Source organism: Tachysurus fulvidraco, chromosome 21 (genome assembly GCF_022655615.1).
Source record: "Tachysurus fulvidraco isolate hzauxx_2018 chromosome 21, HZAU_PFXX_2.0, whole genome shotgun sequence".
NCBI lineage: Eukaryota > Metazoa > Chordata > Actinopteri > Siluriformes > Bagridae > Tachysurus > Tachysurus fulvidraco.
In genome coordinates, this window is record NC_062538.1 from 14,782,636 (window position 1) to 14,808,227 (window position 25,592).

Below are 25,592 nucleotides of genomic sequence, written 5' to 3' on the forward strand. Positions count from 1 at the left end.
AACCTCTATCCTGACAACTGAAACCTGTATTTGTTGAATGGAGAATAACGCTAAAATTACCAAGAGTAACACTACCTTTCGTGTTAAAGTATACCTGAGCACAGCCTTTAATGATACTTCTCAGGTAGCCTACACCTAAAGCACACCTAAATCTAGCCTCAGATGATAGCTCTGATACTAAAGGAGACAGACACAGACACAGCTACCCTTTATACATGTTCCGCTACTAGAAATGGGCTAGAAGGGCTAAGCCCTCCTTCTATTATAAAAATAAGTAAATAAAAATATATTTCTTTTTTTGTATAATTTATAATTACTCTGTAAAACAAGATAGCCTGACTAAGTTAGGGGAAAATATTTCTTCTCTTTCACACTTTGAAACAATGGTTATCTTCAGATTTGTTTCTAAGTTTAACCACCTTGAAATATTTCACAGTGTATTTACAAATGGCTTAAAATAGATTTTATATTTACTTTGCTGGACTAAAAATAAGAGCACCTTCAGTGGTCAGTTCTTTCCTGTCCAGGTTGTTTATGATGTCTGAAATTTTAGGAGACAGTGAGAGGAAAAATGCTCTCCATGTTCATCCTTAAGCTTATTTTTTCAACCTCTGTACATTTTTTTGTAGATCAACATAGTCCCACTGTTTCCTAACTTTCTGGGTAGTGTTGTTAAAATCTCACCCAGAAATGGCCAGTGTGGGTGCAAGTTTTGTTCCACCAATCAAAATCCACAACTTAAAACACATTTTGAAAGGAAAGATCAACAGGTAAACTAAACACGTAAAATAAGCTAGGACTCTTAAGCTAAGAATATATAATTTAAAAACATATGTTTTTCTTTAATATAAAAGTGAATGTTGAAAAACACATGAAACAACTATGAATGCATCTTTATGCATGGCTAAATCTTAAATATAGTTCTGTTGGGCATATAGTGTGTCCTGCATAGATTCACACCAATATGCCATAATAATAAAAAGTGAACAGGATGCCATTTGGTGTTCAGTTACTGGGTCATCCTAAAAACTGTTAGTCAGATGTCCACAATGACTAATGAGAACATCCAGACACTGGCTTGAGTGACTATGAGTTTACCTTTCATATTAATGCAAAATTCAACTAGCTTTTCTCACATTCTGATTCTAAGCTAAATTTGAGCATACACATGGATATTGTATTTGTATTTAACAGTGACACTCTTCAAGTCTTCCTAAAAAACACACAGCATTTCATGCCTGAATTAGCCAGTTTCTGATCTGTGTGAGTGTGTGCATGTGCTTCCTCATGGTTCCATTTTAACAATGATTCATTTTGACAAGAACTTAAACACTGCCTTATAAAAAAAAAAATTATTGGATTTTGTCTCTACATAGTTTTTTCCACATTAAAAACTCAAATTAAAATAAAAATTGTTTTTAAAGGTGTTTAATTTATCTTCATGATGTGGCTGGTCAGTACAATGTCTTTTAAAACTTTCAATAGCACACCTGAGTCTACAAAAAACACAAATGTTGTCTGACAGTAGGTGTGGCTGGGACACACTCGGCACATCACAACATGCTTGCTAATGACCTAATCACACATATCACTGAATGAGTTTTTTTCTGGTACATTTTTCATTTCACAAGAGATGACAAGAAGAAAATACCTGCTTTGTTCTTATATACTTGCATTTGTATTCTGAACATATTTTGACAATAAAGATAGATTTGTGTAAATGTCATGGTGACTGAGATGTCTATTATTAATTCATTATTTTTACTGCATGAAATGTAAATCACAATATTAAAAAAATTCAACGATCAGCGGAAAAATGCATCATCCGAATTTCTTGAAGATCATGGGAAGAAGAAAATTAAGTTCACTCATATTTTTTCTTTACTGTGAAGTCCCTGTAGAACCCCGGTTTGTAAGCATGTGAAGGCAGGATCTCTGTTTGCCCCCATGCCAAGGACAGCCCTAAATTCTTCCCAAACCACATTTTTTAACATCAACAAAATGGGTGGCTGCACAAAACCACAACAACTCTGTGCATCCGGGAAGAGGGAAAAAGATGTCATGAGTTGTTCTGCAGATGCTTCCTTCTGAGGTGTTTGTTGACAACTCATGTGTAACCATTACTGTATTTCCACATTTTATTACTACTTTTCAATCTGATTTTTCCGTTAGTAAAAGGACTTTATTTCTCACGCCCTTTATACTCTCATTCCATCTCCATGTACCGTCCCTACAGTACACTCATCCCTCCCAAGAGGGACCCTCCTCACACTTTGGGAAATGAAAGGTTTTAAAATTCTTCCTTTTTTAGATTGGGTGTTGAAAAAATTTCTTTAAAACATGGAAAAAGTTGAAGAGCTGGAAGGGTTGGTCATGCCTGTTGGTTTCATTATGTATGTATCTGTGTATGCATGTATCATGTTTGGGTAAGAGGCAACATTTTCAGTGTTGTAAGCTATAGAATGTCAGATAAGTGTGTGTGTGTGTGTGTGTGTGTGTGTGTGTGTGTGTGTGTGTGTGTGTGTGTGTGTGTGTGTGTGTGTGTGTGTGTAATTGAAATGTGAACATATGAGATCAGAGAGTGAGCAAAGCACACAGCACACATGGGTAACATAAACACAGAACATTCCTCAATGTATTATGTCACAGTATGGGAGGTTTACTTTGATTATATTACCTTAGAGGCAGGAGTGAAGTATAGACTAAATACATGACATTACCTAATCATTCAAGAGAAAAGTATTTACCCATATTTAAGAGATCTAGCTCTGCAAGAGTATCTTTAATGGGAGTCTCACTGTGTAATATTTATCTATAGCCAATCCGCCTACTGGCATATTTTTGGAAGGTGTGAGGAAACAGGAGACAAACAAGGAGAGAACATTTTAAACTCCTCAAAGACAGTAATCTGAGCTCACTGTTGATCTGAGGATGCTGGAGCTGTGAGGCAACAACAATACCTTCAATGGGTTGTCTTCCATTCATTCATTCCTTCATTCATCAATTCTATAGTAAAGGCTTTTCCTGTTAAGGGTAGTCTTGGATCCACAACCTACATTTGGAACAGTGAGTAATGTATCATAGCCAGTCAATCAAGTGGCATGTATTGTTGGAAGGTTGGATGATCTTCTAATTGTAAAAAAAACTGGACTCTATCCTAGGGGACTTGGGGCATAAAGCAGGGGATACCATTGACAGGATATCAAAACCAAATCACAGGGCACAACTGCACACACACTATCATCCTACAAACCAAGTCTTTTGAATTAAGGAGGAAACTTGAGTACCCGGTGGAAACCCCCATAACACAGCAAGAGTCCATGCACACAGAGCAGAGGCAGGAATCAAACCCCTAATAGTGGTGGCATAAGGCAAACATCTTAACATCCATCCATTCATTCTCTACACCACTTATCCTACTGGGATGCAGGGAACCTATCCCAGGATACTTTTGTAATTATCCCTTTTATGATTCTGAATGACACAGAGGCTTGCTTAACACATCACACAGCAAAAACTGAGTCAGCACTAATCAGATTTCCTTCACTAGCAACTCGCACAAAAACGCAGAGCCAGAACTGAAAACAAGCTCAGAACCCATGATAACAGGTTCTATTAAACATGTTGGTTTGAACGTGTGTTTTCTGCATCGTTCAGTAACATGCAATTATTGGAACAAATGTTTACTCTAAGTATTTTGTGTCATATATTTTGAGACATAAAACAAAGTGTTGACCATGTAGAACTTTAAGCTTCATAATTACCAAAATGATTATCTGTAATATGATAGATATTGTGAATTTTTTTATTGTGGGTGTGTATAAAAAAATCTGTTTTGCATATATGTGTTGGGTTTCCTCTAGGTTTCTCTGTCTTTTTCCCCAAAAAGGCACACTGGCTACACTAAATTAAATGTTATCAATAATGTCCTGTGGTGGACCATTCAGAGTGAATGCATCTTTGTCTTAATGTTTGATCTTTGTGAGCACTTTTTACTCACATTTTCATCTTTAATGCATTTCATTTCTGCTACATTTATGCCACAACTTATCCTAATCCTAACTGTAACCTTTACATGCGAATGAAAGCTTTAAAATAAAAGCAGCAATTTTTTAACCCGACAAAGTTAAAACTATCAAAACAACTACTTTAAGTATGGAGACACACTGTTCTCTACTGCTGAAAAAAACGATATTCTAGAAAAATCTACATGATATGCAGTAAGAGTAATGTGCAGTAATGTGGTTACTGATTAGGAAATGTGTGTTTTGTATACAGCCAGAAGGGGGAGTTAAACTCTAAAGTATCTGTCTGTCTCTCTCCTTACTCAGTCTCACACATATACTGTACATAATCACACACAAACGTTGTGTAATTATATATAATAAAACAATCTTAAAAAGCTTATATATTATTTTAGTGATTTTCAAACTGTTGCAACACAAACGCTTAAACTACATTCCCAATAGACTCAATCTGTGTTCAATTTGTTTGTTCATTCCCCCAGAGTAGTGACTTACTGCAATGTCATATTAAACCATGTTAATCACAACACACCCTTGAACACATGTGCAAGAATAATTATGGATATGTTGCCAAAACCAAGCCTTTTATATGAAATATGTGCCAGATTGACAGTAAGCAAGCTTTATTGAGCAAACCACCATTCCACTGTTCTAAAACCATGAGTGAATCAGCAGACTGTGTGCTCCTGTGAAGAAAGTGTTTTAGTTTTATAGTTATGCAAGCCTGGGTTTTTTACTAAACTAACATTATTGCGCACACGTTAGTCATTGTGAATACACTTTATGTCATTATGGTACAGTTTGGGCATTTTGTCAGGAGTCCACATCTATAAAACTATAGGGACTTATGTGACAGACACTCCACTTAAATTGATTAAGAATGTGTGTGTAATTGTTGATCTAAAGTTAGATTACTGAGGAGATTTTGAAAGTAGTCTTTGAAGTCAATGCTTCATAACAATTAGTTTTGAAGCTGATTAAGATTTTTTTTACGATACAAAGGTCATTTTCACAATATAGGACATTTATGTTGTGCTTTCTAGACGTTTCAGGTCAGTTTAGAGTCCAAAATATATGAGAACACACTGCGACTCACAATAATACAACACAAAGGCATTTATGTCGAGTGATTCCTGCAGTGTGAGGACTGAATATCAGAGTGCACTGGCTCTCTCCTTTTTTAGATGTGAAGGATGGCTGGTGCTATTTCACTACGCAGAGAGAAATACAGTGAGAGAGAGAGAGAAATACAGCGAGAGAGAAAGAGAGAGAAAGAAATACAGAGAGAGAGAGACACACACACACAGAGAGAGAGAGAAATACAGCGAGAGAGAAAGAGAGAGAGAGAGAGATACAGCGAGAGAGAGGGGAGAAAGAAATACAAAGAGAGAGAGACACACACAGAGAGAAATACAGCGAGAGAGAAAGAGAGAGAGAGATACAGCGAGAGAGAGGAGAAAGAAATACAGAGAGAGAGAGAGAGAGAGAGAGAGAGAGAGAGAGAGAGAGAGAGAGAGAGAGAGAGAGAGAGAGAGAATGTTTTATTAATAGTCACTTAGCCATGGAGGAATATCTGTGAAGGCCAGTGTGTGTGTTTTTTTCTGTGTCTATGTGATAAGCATGCTGAGCATATCTTTTTTAGATCTCTGACAAAATAAGTCTGTTTATGTGAATCTGATTTGAATGCAGTGAACCCAATGGTGAAAGGTTCTGTTTGCACACAGAGGATTAATCCTGCTGGCAGAGAGACAGACACACACATACACACAAAACCATAAAAACACCACTGTGTTTGACAACTACTAAACGTAGAAAAGTATATACGGTATATAAATGGAAATGTAAAGGCAAACAGACCATAATATCTGAGTGAATGTGAGCCTAAAATAAAAGAAATATTCCATAATTGGATTGCAAAGAGCTCTTTCATTTTCATCCAGTCATGTTCAGCCAATTCTGCATGTTTTGAATTGAGGTCATGGTGAGACTGAAATCCGGTACTGCTGACCTTTAGACCTTTATGTTTAATCTTCTGAGATTTTATTTCAGCTTTGCATTTTGATCTCAACTGAACTGATCTGAACTGAGTACTGCGTGCAGAGATTTTTGCCTTTATTTTGGGAAAAAAGTACAATTTAAAGACACAAGCTAATGAGCCTCATAGTTCATAGACTATACAAAAAGGCACTAATTTGGTAAGAAATTTATTTCTGTCATAAATACTGTGCTGCATTTCAAAGTTGACACTTTTATACAAGTTGCAATCTTTAATTCAAACAGTTTTAAATAATTCAGTGCTCCTTAATATCATGACGTCTACAGTATGTGTGTGGGCTCAGAGCTCTCATGGAAGCAAAAACACATTAAATAATCAATATACTCTCTTCACCTAATTGTCTGACCTCCTGATGTTTTGCTTCGCTGATTTTAGCCTTATCGTGGGTTCAAACACTTTGATCAAGAAGCCTTTGAACAGATATTATGGTGATGAAATTGCTAGATGTTGTCAGGTTTCAATGCAGACACTATTTATTTAGTTTCCTCTTGGGTCTAATTCTAGATTCCAGTGACAAATTGGAAAATCTTAAGCTTCAATCTCAAACCCTGAATTTTATTTTGTCCTGTATAACATGAATTATAACATTTATTTCACGTCCTGTTTTTACATCCCAAATGTAAACACACCACAGACATCAGTAGACGTTAATATGCATTACTTCCAAAACCTGTATATTAATATCTTCAGTCCTATATTAGGTTCTTCTCTCTCTCTCTCTCTCTCTCTCTCTCTCTCTAACTATTTCTGAACTGGTCTCTGGCTCATTTAACCTATTTGAGAAGTGATTAGTGGTTGTAGGTGTTCATCACAAAAGTAGCTAATTGCTGAAAGCATTTTGGATGTATTAAAAAGGTTAATGTAAAACATTTTTAGTTACAGAACTACTCTGTTCCACTTTTCGGAAATTGCCCCTGCTTGCTTGAGATAAAATGAATAATTTATAGAATCTAGCAGCTTGTGTTTCCTTCCTGTCCAACATCTCTCTATACACTCACAATTTTTTACTCATGCAAGTGTAGACAATTCCAAAAATATACCTCTTCAAATGTAGTTCATGTTTCACAAGAGAAGTTAAGAAAATTAAAAAATAAGCCCAATTTAACACAACTTATCCTGTTCAGGAGCTGAATCCTGTCTGTAATGCTCAACCATCCAGGTTTGTTATCAAGTGAATAAAAAGTATGAACGTTGGAAAACTTGTTAAAACAGCCCATCTGTCAACATCTGTCAAGTAGCTAATGCAATAAAAAACACTATCAAATAACTCTTAATATAATTACTGTAAAGCACACTGGAATTATTTCCCTTCACTGTGAGATGCAGTGCAGTTTAGCAAGTAAAGCATTAAAAATCAATCTTCCCCCAGCTTTTTGACTCAAAGCCAGGAATTGGCAGCTTGAATCTGTGCTAATGAGTTACTAGAAGTTAACAGGGCATGATTAATGTTTTAATTTGCATCAGGCAGTGAATTTGGAGCTTGCTATAATTCTTGAATGTAGGAAAGATGATGTCTGTAGGCACAGCTGGAATAGAATCAAATGATAAAAGTATTCATACACAACAATTGCAATACTATTTACCTCTTTAAAGTGACAGATTATTTAAAAAACCTTCTACTTGACAGATAAGATGATGTTCCATAGATCTTTATCATTATTGCACCTAGTGGTCAAAGCTGGAATAGCAATTGTGCTGATAGAGGTCCACAGGGGGACGACACACAGCTCCCCATGCTCATTCTTGTTCAGCTAGATTAAAAGTACACCAAGAGCTTCTTTTACCACCAATAATAAGGCAATAAAAAGTGCAGACTGTGTTTATGATGTACAGAAGCATTTCTACTCTACCAATCGTATTGCAAAGATTGGGAAGGGGAAAGTCAGATTATAGAGTGAATAATATTCAAAATATCAGATGTACATATGTCTCACGCTGACCCCCTTTCCTGTGTAATGGCTTAGAGAAAGAAAAATGCATCTCAGTTTTTTTCCAAATTTATTCATTTATTTTATTTCAAAAGCGTATCAGATGCTTACATAAACACACATATTTACAATAGAAAACACTAAAACTAACACCAACTGCAGCACATTGAGTTTTTATAAGGCAAAGTTGTGGTAATAAAATAAAATGCATTATTTGTTATATTTTAAAGTTACTGAAGTACAGCTGATAGCAAAATTTTCACTCAGATTCGGATCTATGAGCACCAAAGAAGTGCATCAGTAAATATGGCCAAATCATTGGTGTTGAACTCCTCAAAACACATAGAGAAACTATTTGTGTTAACATTTCGAAATATAACTGCAATACTCACTTAAAGACTAGCTTTCCAATTTGAATACTTTACATATTGTTTTAACTGTGTTCAAAATTTGGTCTAAATTTGCAATCTTGTTATTTAAATGTCCTATTACGTATTTTTGGATCTGTAATTTGTTGCTTTGTTTTTGTTCTCCTAGACACTCAGTTCAGAAGACAACTGCCAACTACTAACAGAAGATGTAAGGAACTAAAGCATGCTCCTAACTTTTAACTCATCTAGAAATTTGCAGGCTGAATCTCATGATGCAGCCAGGTTGCTCAGGAAGCCAGAAGAATATGGATTTATTTGTACGAGTAGCTCACTGCTGATTCACAATTGCAACACGAGCCGTTCCCTGATTACATAAACATCGATGCTGACATGCAAATCTGATTTGCTCACAAGGTTACGGCATGAGGAAAAACAGTGCTGAGCAAGTTTGTGCAAATACTGATTAGCAAACTTGACTACTAATGCAGCTTTTGTTATATATAAGGATTTGTAACAAGCTTGCATACAAAATAATCTAATATTTAGATAAACAGGGGTGGAAAAGTACTAAGAAATTATACTTCAGTGAACATATAAATAATTAGTCAAATCGTACTTAAATTTTGCAAGTATTAAGCCAAAATGAAAGTATTAAAGTAATTTTAAATTGCAATTCAAATGTAACTATTTGTTGTCCCACCTGAGAATTAATCATGCACAATATGCTAGACTAATAGTAAATAGTATAGTAATTTTGTTGATTATTTAATTAGCAAACGGTCATATAAATAACGAAATATTTACCATTGGTAAGAATCTTTGACAAATCATTAGCTGCTGGAATCAAATCTAGTCTAACCAGGCATAAGCCAAGAAAACAAGCTAACCGCTAAAAATTGCCAGGTAATATTAGCAAATTAGCAACACTTACATCAACAATTTTCATGTCATTTTGAGAGGCAAAGACGACACCTCACTCTACACAAGTCTTAGTTTAGTTCAGCATAATGAGGTAGGAGTGCTTATCCTCATGTTCAACACTGTAGTCTTTAGGCTAATCTATGTCCAGAGATATTATTAGCATTAACGCTATGCGATCGATTCAGTTCAGCCTGTTTGATTTCTAAAATGCATACAGTTGATGGCTGGATGAGCAAAGAAACATTCAAAATTTGTAACTAGTTTGAAGATCTGAATAAACATGCAAGGAACAAAAAGTTTGAACCCCCCAATGTTGGAGGACATATTGCGAACACTAGTATAAATAACCCAAAGTAATACTTATGTATGGTAAAGAAGTAAAAATTCTAGAGTATTTTCCATCCCTGCAAACATTTCATTATTGGCAAAATGACATTGCATAACAACTATAACAGACAAGTCACTGGAAAATAAACCATTTCTCTGAGTAGTGTAGGACACCTAATATTATTATTGCTGGTAAGAGCCACAGGACAAACGCTGTCAACATGAGCATATCCAAATCGACATACAAGCTAATCAAAGGTGAAAATGTGCATATTGTAAGTATTATTGCTACATTAACAGTATCACAGCCTCATGCATCATATTTATGCTAACATCTGTTTGCAATAATGCACCTGGGATAAATATTATTGCTATATAGAATGCCACTGATATGATTTTGGTTCACGCATACCCCCAGTTCTTATTCAGATGAATCTCCTCCTCTTGACCAGTTACAACAAAACAGCGGTTTTCACACTCCTCCCAACGCTGGATCTTTCCCTCCTCAACCAGGATAAACTTCCACTCGACCTGGCTGTCCAAGGGGAGACTGATGGTGCAGAACCAAAACCCATTGTCAACACTGCTCAAAGGAACAAAGCTCTCCCAGAACCCGAGCTCCTGCTGGTTCCCAGTTACAGCCAGAATCTGTTTTGGAGAGTGTGTGATGTAGTGCACTCTAAAGCTGACCTTTACAAGCTGGGGCATTGGCAACACTGTTCCTACTTTCTTATTCAACGGATCAACTTCATCCTTAGCCTCAGCAATGGTGGTGCTTTCTGGCAAGTCTGTCTTGTCTCGGTGAGACATCACATCAGCTGGAAGCCCAAAAGTGGCGGTAGCTGGAACTGGAGACGAAGAAACATCAGCTTTGAATCCACAACTAGCCTTACTCAGAGTCTGAGTCAGCCAGGGCAGGTCTCTGGTGTCTGGTGGTCCAGTGCTAAGCCACTCATTGCTGTCCATTATCGCATCCATGATGCTGATCTCATTCTTCTTCTGGCTCATGTCTGCTGGTGTGACCTCTGTTTTATCCTTGCTTTGTTCTGTGAGTCGCAGAGGTGGTAATGAATCCACTTGCAAACCAGCTACAGTAAAGCCCAGGTAGTTATGTGGTGGACTGCTGAGAATATGGCCAAATGTGTTGCTCAGATGCTGTTGAGTGGCCAAACAGTCATCAGTTTTGCTCACTGTTGTCTGCAAGCTGTTGATGCTGCCATTGAAGTCTTGACAGCTTTTGACCTCCATATTTTGCTTGACTTTCTCTGATGCCAAATTATTCAAGGGATCAGACTGTTCAGCAAAGCAGTAGGAGTCAAGATCATTCATCAGAGGAATGTTCCTCTCGAATGCTTTGGTTGTTACCTCAGGGTCTTCCATATTTGTCTTTTTATGCAGAGCTTCTGAACTTGAGATATCAGATGAAATATGCAATACTGTGTCAGCTACAATTATCTCCTCCTCATTAGGCTTGCTCATAATGTCTTGCACTAAGAGTGTGTTGTCTAACAGATCGTCCACTGACTGGCTTTTTTGAACAATGAGATTTTTAGCTTCCATAATCTCTTGGGCACTCTCGGTTTCAGATGGCTCATCCACATCTATATGCTGTTCGATCTCAGACTCCTCATCATCACAGGCATTTTCCTTCAAACTGTTCTCAGGCTTGTCTCCAGAGGGTCTGCTACTATTATCTTGATAAACAAACAAATCTGACTGCACACTAATACTCTCCGCAGCATCAAAGACATCATGCCTGCATATAATATGATCCTTACCGGTTCCAGTAGTGTCTCTAACAGGTGAACCAGTTTGAGATTTTGCAGTAGGTTTTTTCACAGTCTCATGGGAGGTTTTTTCCAGGTTTTCCTCCAGAAGGTCTAAAGATGTTTTTGTATGGCTTGCATAAGATAGGATTTTTGTTTCATCGGAATCCACATCCCAATCCTCAGAGATTCCATCATCACTTCCTTTGGGGGGGGGGAAAAACAACATTTTTGTTTTGTTTATATCTTTAATTGTAGAGCATTTATTTAAATATACTGGAACCAATAAAAATTCTTATGAATAAAATATTCCTGAGGCATTTTTGTTTCCATTGTATATCTATGTATTTTTTTAATTACACCTTATTTTTCTCTACTCTGTTCCCACTTCCTCCTTCACATAGGTATAATTATGAGGTGACACAGAACCTAATTTACCTTAGTAATTCATCATGATAGAATGTAGATATCTTATAAAAACACATGCACATGTATTAAACATGAGCAAGACTTTTTGCCTGGAGAATTTCTAAGGATTTGGGAATTTGTAATTGTAATATTTAGATCATGCTGGGTCACATTGGGATCACGGAGTCACATTGCCACCTCAGAGCTCCAGTGTCCTGGTTTGATTCTGAGCTCAGGTTACTGTCTGTTTAGAGTTTCTGCACATATTCTGTTTTAGTCCCATTCAGGGTCTATTCCTGGGATAGGCTCCAATTATGTTCACAATTATTTTAAACCTTCTCTCACTATTAATTAATTTATTTATTTTTAGTCAGCTCAAATCAATTTCCACAAAACTCTCCAATTGGGGTTAAAGGTAAAATACTGATTTAGGGGCTTGTGCTTGTGTGATAAATTTAACCAAGGCTAGATGCGATCACGTGACTACCCCTCAGGTTCAGTAATGTTCACGTGCGCAGCATCATACGTCACACGATTACACCTTTAATTTTAGTCCTCATCATTTTCTTTTCTTGTTTTGTAACTTTACATTCAAACCGGACTTTAAACAGGATAAGTGTTTGTGAAACCACTAAAACATTAAAATTCACGTCTTAACTGTTTCAACAGTGGTCCATTTTACCTGTTGACTTGCTCCATTCATCTTCATCATCTCCTCCTCCTCCTCCTCCTCGTGGTCTCGTTGCTTCCTTTTCCGTTCCGCTCGTGTTCTCTTCGCTGCACCTTTCCCCTCGTTGACCTTTAACGGCTCGGTAAATGAGAAACGCGCCCCATGCTGACAGCGAGGCGAATATGATTAACAGTACGGCGGCCGCGGTTTCGTAGCCCCACATCACATCGGAAAGGTGACTCATGTCGACGGCTGTGGCTGCAGCCGATAAAAACTCGTCACGCGCGTCTTTTTCACGTGAAGCGCGTGTGTGGTTTCATTCCACGCGCACTGTTGTAGAGACGAGCTCGTGTTGCAGCACGGATTAAAAAAATCCGTGTCCGCAGTCAGATGAGCTCTCTGCCAATGAGCTTCATCTGTGTCTCACTCTCCCTCCCCTTTTCTCTCTCTCTCTCTCTCACTCTCCCTCCCTCCCCTTATCTCACTCTCTCTCTTCCCTTCTCTCTGTCATTCTCCCTTTCCTTCTCTCTCTCTCTCTCTCTCTCTCTCTCTCTCTCTCTCTCTCTCTCTCTCTCTCTCTCTCTCTCTCTCTCTCTAAGGACTTAGTAAGTTAGTCCTAGGTACATAAAGTGCATCTGTGTAAGCTGGTGTAAACAGTGCAGGACAAGACAAACAAGACAGTTCAGGACAAGACAAACAAGACAGTGCAGTACAAGACTAACAAAACAGTGCAGTACAAAAAATACAAGACAATACACAACAGACAATATTCAAAAAACAGTGTCGACCAGTTTAAACACTGTATGTTCTATCAATAATAATCAGTTTATCCACACGTAACAGTTATCACAGCTAGATCATCTGTGCTGAAATACAGTAGACATAGTAACTGAGACTGTCACTTTATAAAATGTCTATGCCTGTCCCACTTCAGTGTACACATTACACATACAACCTCCATATTCACCTTTCCTATCCTAAACTTTCCTACATCATTATACACCTGTCCTGTCCTGCCATATTTTAGAGTGTTTTCTACCTCAGTAAACTGATGTTTTCTGTTATATTCTGTATTTGGTGTGTATTTCTGTTGTATTTTGTATTCTGTGTGTATTTGTTGAATGCTTCTTCTCTCTGTATTGTTTGTGTAAAGTCAAGTTTTTCGTTATAAGAGGCTGTATGAGTTCTGATTACCTTGTTACTACTTACTGAAAGTCTGATGGATTTAACTAGCAGCATATCTTGTGCTTGTTTTGGACTTTGTTATTTGCTCTTCCCCTTTGGTTTTGGCAGTTAGAACCTTTGTATCCTTGTACATTGTAGACATGATCTGGGTCAAACCTGAAAAGATAAAATGCCAGTTGTGTTTGTTACCCACAATCCCGGTGTATCGATGTACTCCCCTTTCATCTTTCATGTTTTTCCCTAATAGTATGAGTCAAACATCCATATATTTTATTCTTTCACTTAACAATTCTGCTGTAGCAGAAAACAATTGGGGAGATATCAAGGCCAACTGAATTTATAAAAACAAGTCTATTCCCAAAAATTATTTTTGGAGATCTTAAAATAAATGTTTGGCTCCTTTCCCATTCACTAGCATCATGGGAATGGATGGGGTTGACAATTGCACTTCATACAGTATCTCAGAGACATTTTGATATACAGTCATTAGTCACAAAGCAAAAGATGATTCAAATTAGTTCCAGGATAATGACAGTGTTCTTTAGTGGCCTCTCCAGTCAGCAGATCTAAATCCAACAGAGAACCTATGAAAGAAAGGGAGAGTCACATTATAAATGTCCTGCTGACAAATCTGCAACATTTGTGAAAGTCACCCAGTGAAATAAAGTACAATTCATGTCCAAAACTGTAAAAACTTACTCAGTAATGGTGGCATGTGTTTCACTATTATGTACAGTCCATTCCAAATGTATTGAAACTCAAGAATTAACTGCAACTATACAGCAAACCAGTCAGCAGAACCTAAAAATAACATTGAATTACATGCAACATGAACATTTTGCCTGCCAATTTACAGAGAAATGCATCCAATCTAATTTGGAAGAACTTCATCATGCAACTAGACATGACTTAAAAAAAGACAAACTGAGCAACATTTCATTTCCCGAACAGGAGATTAAAATGAGAAACCATTCACAGCAAACTAAATATATAGTGTGATTTACCTTAATTTAGTTTAGATTTTTGTTTTATTGTTACCAAAGGTATTGATATCAGATGTGCCATGATCTATGTTATCAGGAATTGAAATATGATCTATAACCTCATATTAATTTTTTTTTATCACAAACTTAAATATCTTCACTGTATAAAACAAGGGTAATTTATTTACTGTCTAAACCCTGGAAAAAAATACTAATAATACTACTGTTTAAATACTAATGTTCTGTAAGGCTTATTTCAGCATTCTTATGGCTGATGAAGGATTGGGATTTCAGAATAAACACCAGGAAAATGGACTCTTGCGAAATTTGAGCTGCCCTTTGCATCAGATAGTGTTATAACTGATTGGATCGACACTTCACTTGATCATTTCACACTTTGTTCTTTGCGGATACCAGTGTTTGTGATGATTAATTTATCCTGCAAATCTTGTCAGATAAACAAAGCTTATTTAAGAGCCACAGCTGATCCTATGTAGATGTAGTTTAGATCCTATGTAGATGTAGATCCTAAAAGACAAATTACATTTTCCTTTTTACAGTTTCTCTTTTTTTCTTCTATCATCCTGACCATGTCGTGCCATCATGGATATGCATCAGGTGAATTTGAAGACCAGGATTCTCCAGATTATCAGCATCTGGATTCCAAAACGCCCAGCCATTTAGAGAAAACAAACAGCAATGTGAAACAAAAAGATAAGGCAAACAAGATACTGAGAAGCCCAAGAAGCAGCAATGAACAGTTCATCTCAAATGATTCATATACCTCAAGACCCAGGAAACATTGCACCAGTGTTGCAAAGAAATCAGGTAAAGTACATCAGTCAGCAACTTTAACATTTGCAAATAACTCAAAGCCAAAACAAAACAAAGCCAAAGTGAGCAAGTCCTTGAATTTGGGTACTGAAAAAAAACTTAAAGTGGAGATCTGGAAGAGATCAGATGACCTGGAGAAAGCCAGAGAGGTCCATCATCAAAAATTCCAGGCCACACTAGATTCACTGGTTGAGGAATTTGAAAGTGGTGCCTTTTCAACCAGGATCCCGAACATAAAAACTGTATGAGTGAGATTCAAAGTTCACTATGTGATGCAATCCCCAAGACAAACTCTAGCTGTAACAGGGAACCATCATAACCTCGGGGCCTGGAAGAGTTATGTTCCTCTAAGGAAAGCAGAAGATGGATTCTGGTTTTGCAGCATCATCTTTCCTATGTACATCCAGGTGGATTGGAAATTTGTACTGGTCGAGAATGGAAAGATTGTGCGCTGGGAAGAATGCAGAAATCGGCTGCTGGAGGTCCCCAGAAAAGTGGAAGAAGAAGCGATCTAGCTTTACTGCACATGGGGATATCACTGAACATTTGTGTAGTTTCTGGAAATGTTGACCATCCCTGTAAAACCCTGAATTTACATACCATTTGTTATTAAAATTTGACTTAACAAGTTTGTTTTAAAACGTGTTTTTAATCACATGCAATTTTTGATACTTAACTGTAAACTCTTGATTAATACAACATACTTTTATCCAGATATAAAGACAATTAAATCTAAAATATTGTATGCTACGAAATGCAAAACGCACGAACAATATATTCGTGTTTTGATTGGTTAACATCGATGCTGTTCATCTAAACCGCTGTTTGATTGGTCGCCTTAATGTTGACGCAAGAAGGTGACATTATAGTAGCGTCAAAGAAGGTCGCGGAAATTTCAACGCTTTTAATATTCTTTTCCAGAAAGATATCGTTTGGGTAAGATTGGAGTGTTTACTCTGTTTTATTATGTCTCGTTTTAACTCACTGTAGACCAACTCAAGGGCTGGTTTTTAGATTTAGTTCGCTTTTAGTGCTTAGCCTGTTAGCTTGTTAGCCTGCTAGCTGAGGCTAGTCTAAGATTGTAGTTTGTCAAGCAACAGCTTTAAACATAAAATTAGCAATTTACACTTCACTGGTTTTATTCAAAAGAACAAAACATTTGACAGCTAGATGGTCGGATTCTCTTTTCTTCTGTTTCTAAAACTATTATTGCCTTGCTAGCTAAAGTTATTAGCTAGCTTTTGTCAGATTGTGTTCCAAATCTCATCATGATCCCTGTATAAGCTTCCTACTGTGGGCGTGAAGTATTTGGTTCTACAGTGTATCCAGTGCACTGTGTCATAGAGACTCAGCTGTTTGGGATCGAACCGCTGCCGATTTTGTAAGATGATTTGAAGCTTTGCATGAACGTCACGAGACGTGCATTTGATCTGTACTGTATTTTAATTATCCTCCTGAGACTTTGGAACACCACAGAAGCACATTGTTAGTGCTGTTGCAGATATAATAGCTTTAATAGGATATAAACATCTCCTTGATCTTAAATATAAGTGATATTGGTCCAATTTTGCTGCTCTCTCACAAAAACAAAAGTGCTTTTATTCCCCCCCCCAACAATTTTAATTTTTAAAGTCTTTGCTCAGCTATGGCATATCCTAAGCTCAACTACTGAGTTACAAATTAACAAGCCTGATGGTGGTGATGGCATATAAGTAGAATCCTTGGAAACTAATCTGTGCACGTGATTAGAAGATTTAATGAGCACTGGAAAGACTAAAGCACTGCTGCATCACTCCCTATAGTGAGATGAATCCCCAGTGAGGCCTTTATCCTCTGGTAGCTGAAAGGCAATGTGGGGAATGTAGGAAACTGTGAATCATGTTTGTAAACTTGGTTGTTAAAAAAACATAAATCCATAAAAATCATGGTGTTTAAAAAGGCAATATAAATCCCTACTAAGGATGTTTTTAACTAGAGCTGCTATGGAAGACTGCAGAATTTCACAGAATTAGGGTTGGGTATCAAAAGAAATTTTCCGGTTCCAGTTCTGCCTTACGAATCCCGGTTCTGATTCCGATTCCATAAAAAAAGAAATGTGAAAAATAATGCACAATACTTAAACAATTCCATTTGTGTTTATTAATCACTCTTTAAATATTTTAAACAGTGCATTTCAAATCATATCAATTTAAATAAATCCAACATCAAATTTTAACATCCAGAATTACAACTTAGCAAAACAGTTAGCAATTTTTCTGAAGAAAAATTAATGTCTGCTTTCTCTGGAAGAAGACGAGACCTTTCCTGGCTTATTGAATCTCCAGCTGTGGAGAAAACCCTCTCAGAGGGGGTAGATTTGCTTCATTGTTGTAGCTTTGGAAATGAATCCACACTTTAGACTTTTTTTTTCAGACATGTTTAACACAAAGTGTAACTCAGCACAACAGCACAAGTGACTGATTTCTGTGGTAAGCTGTGTTAATTTAGTTGCGTGACTGTAAACAGTGTAAACAATTAATATTCATGAAGTAAGACATGGCTATTTAAAGTGACCTCTCCCAGCGTTTTGCCCGTTTGGAACCGAAACTTAAAAATTCCGCGCAGTTCCGGTTCCTGTTAAAAAACAGAACCAGTTCTGAATAAGAACCGGTTCTCGGTTCCCAACCCTACACAGAATACAAAGAAAAGATTTTGTATTAACATATACAATCTTTGGAGATAAGCTGCTATATACATTCATTCAGTTTTGTGCCAATGTCTAGTGATGTACTTTTTTTTATATTTCACACACTTTTGCTTATGTTGGTGAGTGAGTACATAGTTAATGAGTACTATGCAAATTTATAGATGCTGGTGGTATCGCCATTGCACGCGCACACATACATACCTGGGATGCATCGATCTGATACTAACCATTGCACTGGTATTGACGCTGATGTAAAATGCTACATTGGTTTGGGTTTTGTTTGTGTTTTCACACAATATATGCTGTCGTGATTCATGTTGTCAATGCCTGTTATGGCTGATGCAGAAGAGCAGGCTCATGAAAGGACACAAATTGTCTTAAAACCTGCTGCCGTCATGCTTGTGACAAAGCTCACAGAAAGAAGGAAAGCATCAGAATGGAGATATGGGCATATTTTGGAAAGCTGTGATAGTGTTATTTAGAGAATAGAAAAACAATCAATCCCTTCGTAGCACTAGGGGAAAATTAAGAATGTATGTTTATTATTATATAATGTATTATAAACAGATTATTGTTGAAAAAGGACACAGAACAGGTGTGAAATAAATTTCTATACTGGAATTTAAATAAACTAGCAAAGTGATTTGTAATTGTGATTTTGTGGCGATTTTACTTTCTCTACATTATCATTAAATGAACAGTAAGCCTAATCCAGAGTCTGAGTAAAGGTAATCACATTCATGAGAGGCTATTCAATCCTAGGAGTTTCTATAACCTAATCAGATGTCTATATGTTGTTGTTTTTTTTATTCATTAATTTGTAGTTTAAATCAAAACCCACCTTTATATCTGGTCTCCTGATTCGTGGGTTTAATCCAAACCAAATGAATCAAAAACCAATCATTCTGTGTACAAATGGAGGAATAGAAAGATCCATAGTTCAAGTTAATAACCAGTAAATATCTGTACCCTTACAGATGTTTATTAAAAATGTGTTGAGGAAGGTTTGAAATTGATCTCAGTGTAAAAAGGTGGGTCTGTTATAAAAGGATTGAGAATGTTGGTCTTAAAATTAACTGTTGAGAATCAACAAAATATCACTTCCTGATTAAGTGCCTGTACATGTATTAATAATATTGTGGCACTACCCTAATAATCATATTTCATTTAAACAGTATTTCATTTTTGATCTCTGACATGACAATTCAAAATCCCAAACTGAAATTATTTTCGGAGACTAAACCAGTTCATATTCTTGTCAGTTTGGTAAAAATGTCTCACTCTTGCTCTTCTTTTATGATCCCCCACTCCACACTTGCTACAGAGCCACTGGTCATGACGACTCTGGACGACAAGCTCCTGGGGGAGAAGCTGCAGTATTACTACAGCAGCAGTGAGGATGAGGAGAGCGATCATGAGGAAGACGAAGGCCAGTCCAAAACCATCAGGAACCAGGAAGTGATGCAGACTGAAATCGACTACAGTCCTGATGGCACTGCTGTTAACACTGGTGCATATTTTACATTCTCAACTTGCCGATCTTTTTCTTTTGCTAGTAATGATAATGTTTTAAGAAAAATATTTATTATTTGGCATAAAGCCAGATCAGTCAATAGAAATACACAGGATATTACAGTTACAATTATTAGAATAACAAGTGCTTCCATCAACCACACTAATGCAAGGTGACTGTAAGGCTTACATTTATTTATTGATTCCACACAGTTTTTGCAACTATATGCAAAACTATATATCAAGCCAAACTCCACAGTATTTGGAAGAGGCTGCAGTTTTTCAAAGTTACCACAGTTTTTCCTCAGATTTGGGACAAGGTTTGATATGTGACGTCATGACAACATGCATTCAGCCCTAATTGTCTCTGATACACACGCCTTGAACATGAGTACAGCTATTATAGAATTAAAGGAATTGCATGTGTCTCATTGCTGGTAGGAGTTTTTTACTGAAGTATCCTGTGCTTGCAGTTTTGCCGATTCAAGTAGATGTCTACCAAAAGCACAAATTGAAAATCGCATTGCATTTTTGGCTGCGACAATCATAAAAAAAGCTTGGAATCCTGGAGAGTCTGAATTAGGATCAGTTTTGATGTGAACTTGGAGCTGGATGGAGACTTGATGATTTGATAAACATGTATTTGGTATGCTAAAGAAACTAAGGAAATATACTTGACTGCTTACAAACTGTTTGACTAAAATAGCATCACTATTTATAGCACATTTACATGAGCTGAAATACATGCTGTTGGCTGTGATTGGAAGAGAGCCCATGCTGACCTCCTGGTCCACCACCAGATGCACCTACAATGGGCTGATGAGCATCAGAACTTGACCATGGAGCAATGGGAGAAGGTGTGATAAGTCATGTTTTCTTATCACATGGATGTCTGGGTGCTTGTGAGTCACGTCTCTTTGGAAGAGATGGCACCAGGATGCACTTTGTGCAGGAGGAGGCAGTGTGATGCTCTGGGCATTGTTCTGAATTCTTGTGGATGTTACTTGGACATCTACAGCCTACCCAAAGCATGTTACACAAACCAAATACACTCCTTAATGGTGGTGTCCTCTTACAACATGATGATGCTCTCTGCTTCAGTGCAAAAAATATATTCAATAAAAGGTTCGTGGAATATGAAAAAGAGTTTGTGTTTACTTGGCATTCATATTCCCCTGATTTCAATCTGAGCAAGCATCTGTGGGATGTGCTGGACAAAGGAGTCCAATCCCCTCAGGCTCCACCTTGCAACATACAGGGCTTAAAGGATTCGCTGCTAATGTCCTGGTACCATATACCACGGCACACCTTCAGAGGTCTTGTTGAGTCCAAAGCTGTTTTCCAGAGAGATTTTTTAGGGCGTTCTCCCTGTGCTTTGAGAGTTTCTTACTAGAACTAGTCCAAAGACACATGTTTGGCTGATTAGCATCTCTAAGTTGTCTGTGTGAATGAGTGAGAGATTGTGTCCTGCAGAGGGTTTGCACCTTGTCCAGGTTCCCCCTTGCCTTAATAAGCTCCAACTCCCAGTGACCAGATAAACATCCGCCATGTTCAACCAGCAACACATTCTGAATTAGTTATCTTTTTTCTATTTGATTTGTTTTCTGATTTACAGTTACTGCTCACTAATTTAAATAGTGATTTTTTTAATGTATTTATTTTTTTAATATTGTGTTCTTTTCTTTTCCAAAGTACTTTATAGAGTTGAGGTTTTATAGAGTGAATTTGTTGAGGTTTTATATGTTTAATGCATTTTATTGTTTTATTTTACTGAAATCTCTCATGTTGTCTGCTGTATTTGGGTCAATTTAATATAAAAGTATATATGTATATGGGTGTGTGTGTGTGTGTGTGTGTGTGTGTGGGTGCGTACACTTGCAGGTCCAAAAGGTGTGCTCAACGACTGGAGGAAGTACAAGCAGCTTGAGACAGAACAGCGAGCCGAGCAACAGAAGGAGATGGAGCGTCTGATAAAGAAGCTAAGCATGACCTGCAGATCACATCTGGATGAAGAACTGGACAAGCAGAAGCAGAACGATCTGCAGGATAAGCTTAATGGAAAGGTTAGGTGCAGTACAGAGCAAGGAAAGTGTTTACGTCTACATTTACTGCATTTGGCAGACACCCCTTACCAGAGCGTTTTGCATTTTTTATTTTTTAGATGGTTTTTTTTTTTTAAATCTTTCTTTTAAATCTTTCTATTTCTATCTTTTTTTTTTTAATCATTTTATTCAACTGAGCAATTGATGGTTCAGGGCCTTGCTCAGGGTCCCATCAAGCTTGGTGGGATTTGAACTCATGACTTTCCGATCAGCAGGCCAACACTTTAACCACTTGCTACCACATGTTTCTTAATATAATGTGTGGAATGGATTAATGTTGCTGTCTGGAAAGCTTAATTGCTCAATTACCAGCCCAAACTGGCAGCACACTTTAAACCACACTTTAAACTAACACAAACCACCAAAGTAGTGGTTTGACTCCCTATGCCCTGGAGTTCTCCTGTCCAAATAGGATCTCGCCCTGACTCTGATTGGTGCAAAGATCGTATGGGTGCTTTTGTCACTGTACAAAGCTGCAGTTTTAGTAAGGAGAAAACTTTTGCCACAACTGATGTTTCTTGTGTATTTATTTTATTTGGTTGCCATGTATGTACTCCAAAACCAAGTCTAATCCTCAAAAAATCTAACTTCCAAATCCTGTGTGCTGCTTTTAAAGTAACAGCTTTTAAATTAAGAGCAAATTTTGAGAACACAGTCAGAGGTGCATGTGTGCAGATAAAACATTTTCCTGTGGGGGTAAAAACAGATTAAAGCAGTTCATGGCCTTACACCAGACAGCAGTGAGATGTTAAAATGTGTGTATTAAATAAAGCTCCTCAAATACAAAGTGCCATATTTTGAGTATTCCCTTCATTTTTTGCTTTCCTTCAGGTAACGCTGCGAGTCGAAAAGGAGGAGGACAATGACGATGAAGCCTTTCTCCAGCAGTACCGGCTGCAGCGTATGGAGGAAATGAGGCGGCAGCTAAGTGGCGGGCGACGTTTTGAGCGCGTCATCTCCATCTCCTCAGGCGAGGAGTTCCTGCGCGCCATTGATGAGGAGGGCAGAAGCACTCTAGTGCTGGTGCACATTTTCGAGCCTGATGTGCCCGCCTGCCAGGCAATGAAGGGAAGCCTGATTTGTCTCGCTCTGCAATACCCGGAGGTGAAGAGCATCTTTAACAAGCTTGAAGCAATGCCAATGTGGCTAATGTCAATATGTGCTATATAAGTGAGGATTAGAAGAAATCTAACAGGAAACAGAAACCCCTGCATTTTTGCATTTCAATTCAAGTTTATTTGTATAGCGCTTTTTACAATGGGCTTTGTCTCAAAGCAGCTTTACAGAACAAAAACATAGAACAGAAGTTAAACATAAGGAGAAATACAAAGAATTAAAATAGTAAAAAATTAAGATATATAGTTCACAGTGTGTATGTATGTATGTATTTATCCCTAATGAGCAAGTCTGAGGTGACTCAGGCAGCAGTGGCAAGGAAAAACTCCCTTAAATTGGTAAGGAAGAAACCTTGAGAGGAACCAGACTCAAAGGGGAACCCAACCTTATATGGGTGGCACTGGTGGTGTGATTACAAATATACAGTCAAACAAGTGTTGAAATGGTGTATAGATCACATAGAGTTCAGATCTCCTCTTGGTATCATAGAGTCCATAAGCATAAGCAGGGATCTAAGCACTGGATCTAAGGCAGCCCAATTTGCTTTTATATGCTTTATTTTATGCAAGCTGAAGAAACAAATATAGCACTTATGTGACTCGTACAGTTTTTATTGCTGTATTCTTGTTGTCCATGTTGTAAATTCTGATTGTGTTTGTTGCAGGTGAAGTTCTGTGCGGCGCAGGGCACAGTGCTGGGCACCAGTGCTCTGTTTCGCAGCTCAGCGCTGCCAGCACTGCTACTGTACCGCGGTGGCGATCTGGTGGGAAACCTGGTCCGTGTCTCTGACCAGCTGGGTGACGACTTCTACGCCACTGATGTGGAGGCACTGTTACAGGAGTACGGCCTGCTCCCTGAGAAACACCCAAACACACATTCATCCATCCGCACTGGCAACACCAACGACTCTGACAGTGACCTGGATATAGACTAAAGGAAATGAAATACACAATATGTACACACTTCCACACAATAACTCTGCTGACTGAAATGACCAAAATCAGTTACTGCGTACACACACACAAACACAACTCTCCAGCAATTTATACAGTGGCCCAGAATTGGACTGTATGCACTTAATGTGTAGGCAAGGCAACTGTATAACAGTTTACGAGCATTTGAAGTGACCAAATCACAGATAGATGGACACACACACACACATTACTGATTTTTTAATTAGTGGACCTGGTACACAATTTTTTTTTTTTGTACAAATTTTAATTCACTGGACCAAAATGTGTGCAGGATATTCAGGGGTGTGTGTAGTGTGAGGTATAGACAAAAAAATTTTTTGCATGTCCTCTCAGAAATGTTGGATTTTTTGGGGGGTACCAAGGTAAAGGTTGGTCCTAGCACTGTTTTAATACAGTAATACCCAAGCTTATGAAAATCCCTGAAAGAATATTAGACTGTTTCAGCATGTAATCCTAATCAGAATATTATGAAATATGTTCCTATGTTTATTTTAATATGAAAGCCTTTATTTGTGCTCTATGCCATCATGGAGGCAGAACAAGACAAACATCCATGTGTTACTATTTATTCTAGTTTTAGCTGAATGTAAAATATTTTTGTTTCCATCTGCATTGTTTTAGCTTTATATGGAAACACACCTCTGTTAGTTTTTTACAGTTTATATGTGTAATTTCTGTTAACAATGAAATAAAAAAGCTTATGTTCTGATTTTGTTTTTTGGTTTATTTGTTTGTTTTGCTTGCTGTGTTGGAGAGAATATTTGTCTGTAAATCTCCTTGAACTGCCAAGTGTATGACACAGTTGTATGTATGCATTTAAAGTAATGGATCGATGGAAATGTAGTAACAGTGATGGAGACTGATTTAAAGACTGATTGCGGGCCCGTCGTCGGGAGGGCATTAGGGGGCTCAAATGACTCATCATATGCCCCAGAACACAATTCACTTACAGGTGGGGTCTCCGTTGTTTGAGAAATGCTTCAGAAAACTGTGTTGGCCGCCAAACTAAACAAAAACAAAACTAACGTGTAGCCAATGAGCAGAAAGGGGCGTGTTTTGTCAATATGGGCGGAGAGAGTGTGCATGTGTGACAGCAGAAAGCGGTTTTAACATTGACATGGCGGATAAAAACAAAGAAAGAAGGCGAAGAAAGGCTTATGTTAAGGCAAGAAGTAGGACTAACAGAATATATTTTTCTATTAATTAAAGTTCAGAGTATTAAATCAGTACACTTGTGTTACTGCAAGTCTTTGTGTCTGAAACACGCACACATGCTCCAAGTCTTCTGTTTCCATGTTATCGGCAGCAACGTTAAGACCTCTGCCTCTATTAGCTCTGCCTCAGGTTCTAGGTGTTGACCGTCTCCTTCCGCGTGAAACGGAGCTAAACCTTTTATGGTACAACACACAGTACTACAAAAACACATTTGTATTACCATAGTATTACTCATTGAGTTAATTTATTGATAAAAATATACCCTATGTTCGGCTGCCCCAACAGGTTCCGTCATAATACTTTATATATTATATATACACACTCACACACACACACACACACACACACACACACACACATATATATATATATATATATATATATATATATATATATATATATATATATATATATATATATATATATATATATAGTTGTCTGGTGTGTGTGTGCGCGGACCCCACCTTTAACCATATGGTAGATGCTCTTTTAACTACTCAAGAAAGCCACTGG

General features: G+C 37.5%; 2 protein-coding genes and 1 long non-coding RNA gene across 4 annotated transcripts; 1 reads left to right on the plus strand and 2 right to left on the minus strand.

The window, feature by feature from the left end:
• Positions 1 to 8,070: 8,070 nt before the first annotated feature.
• On the minus strand, positions 8,071 to 12,900 carry stbd1 (starch binding domain 1). 2 transcript variants are annotated; one of them, XM_027152877.2, is made up of 3 exons: positions 12,485 to 12,900; positions 11,407 to 11,598; positions 8,071 to 11,322 (listed from the first exon to the last, which is right to left on the minus strand). In XM_027152877.2, the coding sequence occupies exons 1-3, from the start codon at positions 12,714 to 12,716 to the stop codon at positions 10,031 to 10,033; spliced, it is 1,716 nt and encodes a 571-aa protein (XP_027008678.2). In that variant the 5' UTR covers positions 12,717 to 12,900; the 3' UTR covers positions 8,071 to 10,030. The 2 variants fall into 2 exon arrangements, with proteins under 2 accessions (XP_027008678.2, XP_027008676.2); XM_027152875.2 differs by having other exon boundaries at positions 8,071 to 11,598; positions 12,485 to 12,899.
• A 1,004-nt stretch (positions 12,901 to 13,904) lies between these two features.
• Positions 13,905 to 16,155, minus strand: LOC113646517. Its single transcript, XR_007139016.1, has 3 exons — positions 15,185 to 16,155; positions 14,357 to 14,458; positions 13,905 to 14,241 (listed from the first exon to the last, which is right to left on the minus strand). It is a non-coding gene; the product is annotated as an uncharacterized LOC113646517 (long non-coding RNA).
• Positions 16,156 to 16,269: 114 nt separating this feature from the next.
• Positions 16,270 to 24,573, plus strand: pdcl (phosducin-like). The gene is made up of 5 exons (XM_027152919.2): positions 16,270 to 16,410; positions 19,485 to 19,670; positions 21,554 to 21,735; positions 22,606 to 22,878; positions 23,555 to 24,573. The coding sequence occupies exons 2-5, from the start codon at positions 19,496 to 19,498 to the stop codon at positions 23,822 to 23,824; spliced, it is 900 nt and encodes a 299-aa protein (XP_027008720.1). The 5' UTR covers positions 16,270 to 16,410; positions 19,485 to 19,495; the 3' UTR covers positions 23,825 to 24,573.
• The last annotated feature ends 1,019 nt before the right edge of the window (positions 24,574 to 25,592 follow it).

What these genes read in the sequence shown, in the direction of transcription:
- stbd1 (XM_027152875.2), bottom strand. Translation starts at nt 12,716, where the DNA reads ATGAGTCACCTTTCCGATGTGATGTGGGGCTACGAAACCGCGGCCGCC. An exon ending in TGAATGGAGCAAGTCAACAG is followed by an intron (nt 11,599 to 12,484) that starts GTAAAATGGACC and finishes CCCCCCCCAAAG; the next exon opens with GAAGTGATGATGGAATCTCT.
- pdcl (XM_027152919.2), top strand. Translation starts at nt 19,496, where the DNA reads ATGACGACTCTGGACGACAAGCTCCTGGGGGAGAAGCTGCAGTATTAC. An exon ending in AGGATAAGCTTAATGGAAAG is followed by an intron (nt 21,736 to 22,605) that starts GTTAGGTGCAGT and finishes GCTTTCCTTCAG; the next exon opens with GTAACGCTGCGAGTCGAAAA. An exon ending in TCGCTCTGCAATACCCGGAG is followed by an intron (nt 22,879 to 23,554) that starts GTGAAGAGCATC and finishes TGTTTGTTGCAG; the next exon opens with GTGAAGTTCTGTGCGGCGCA.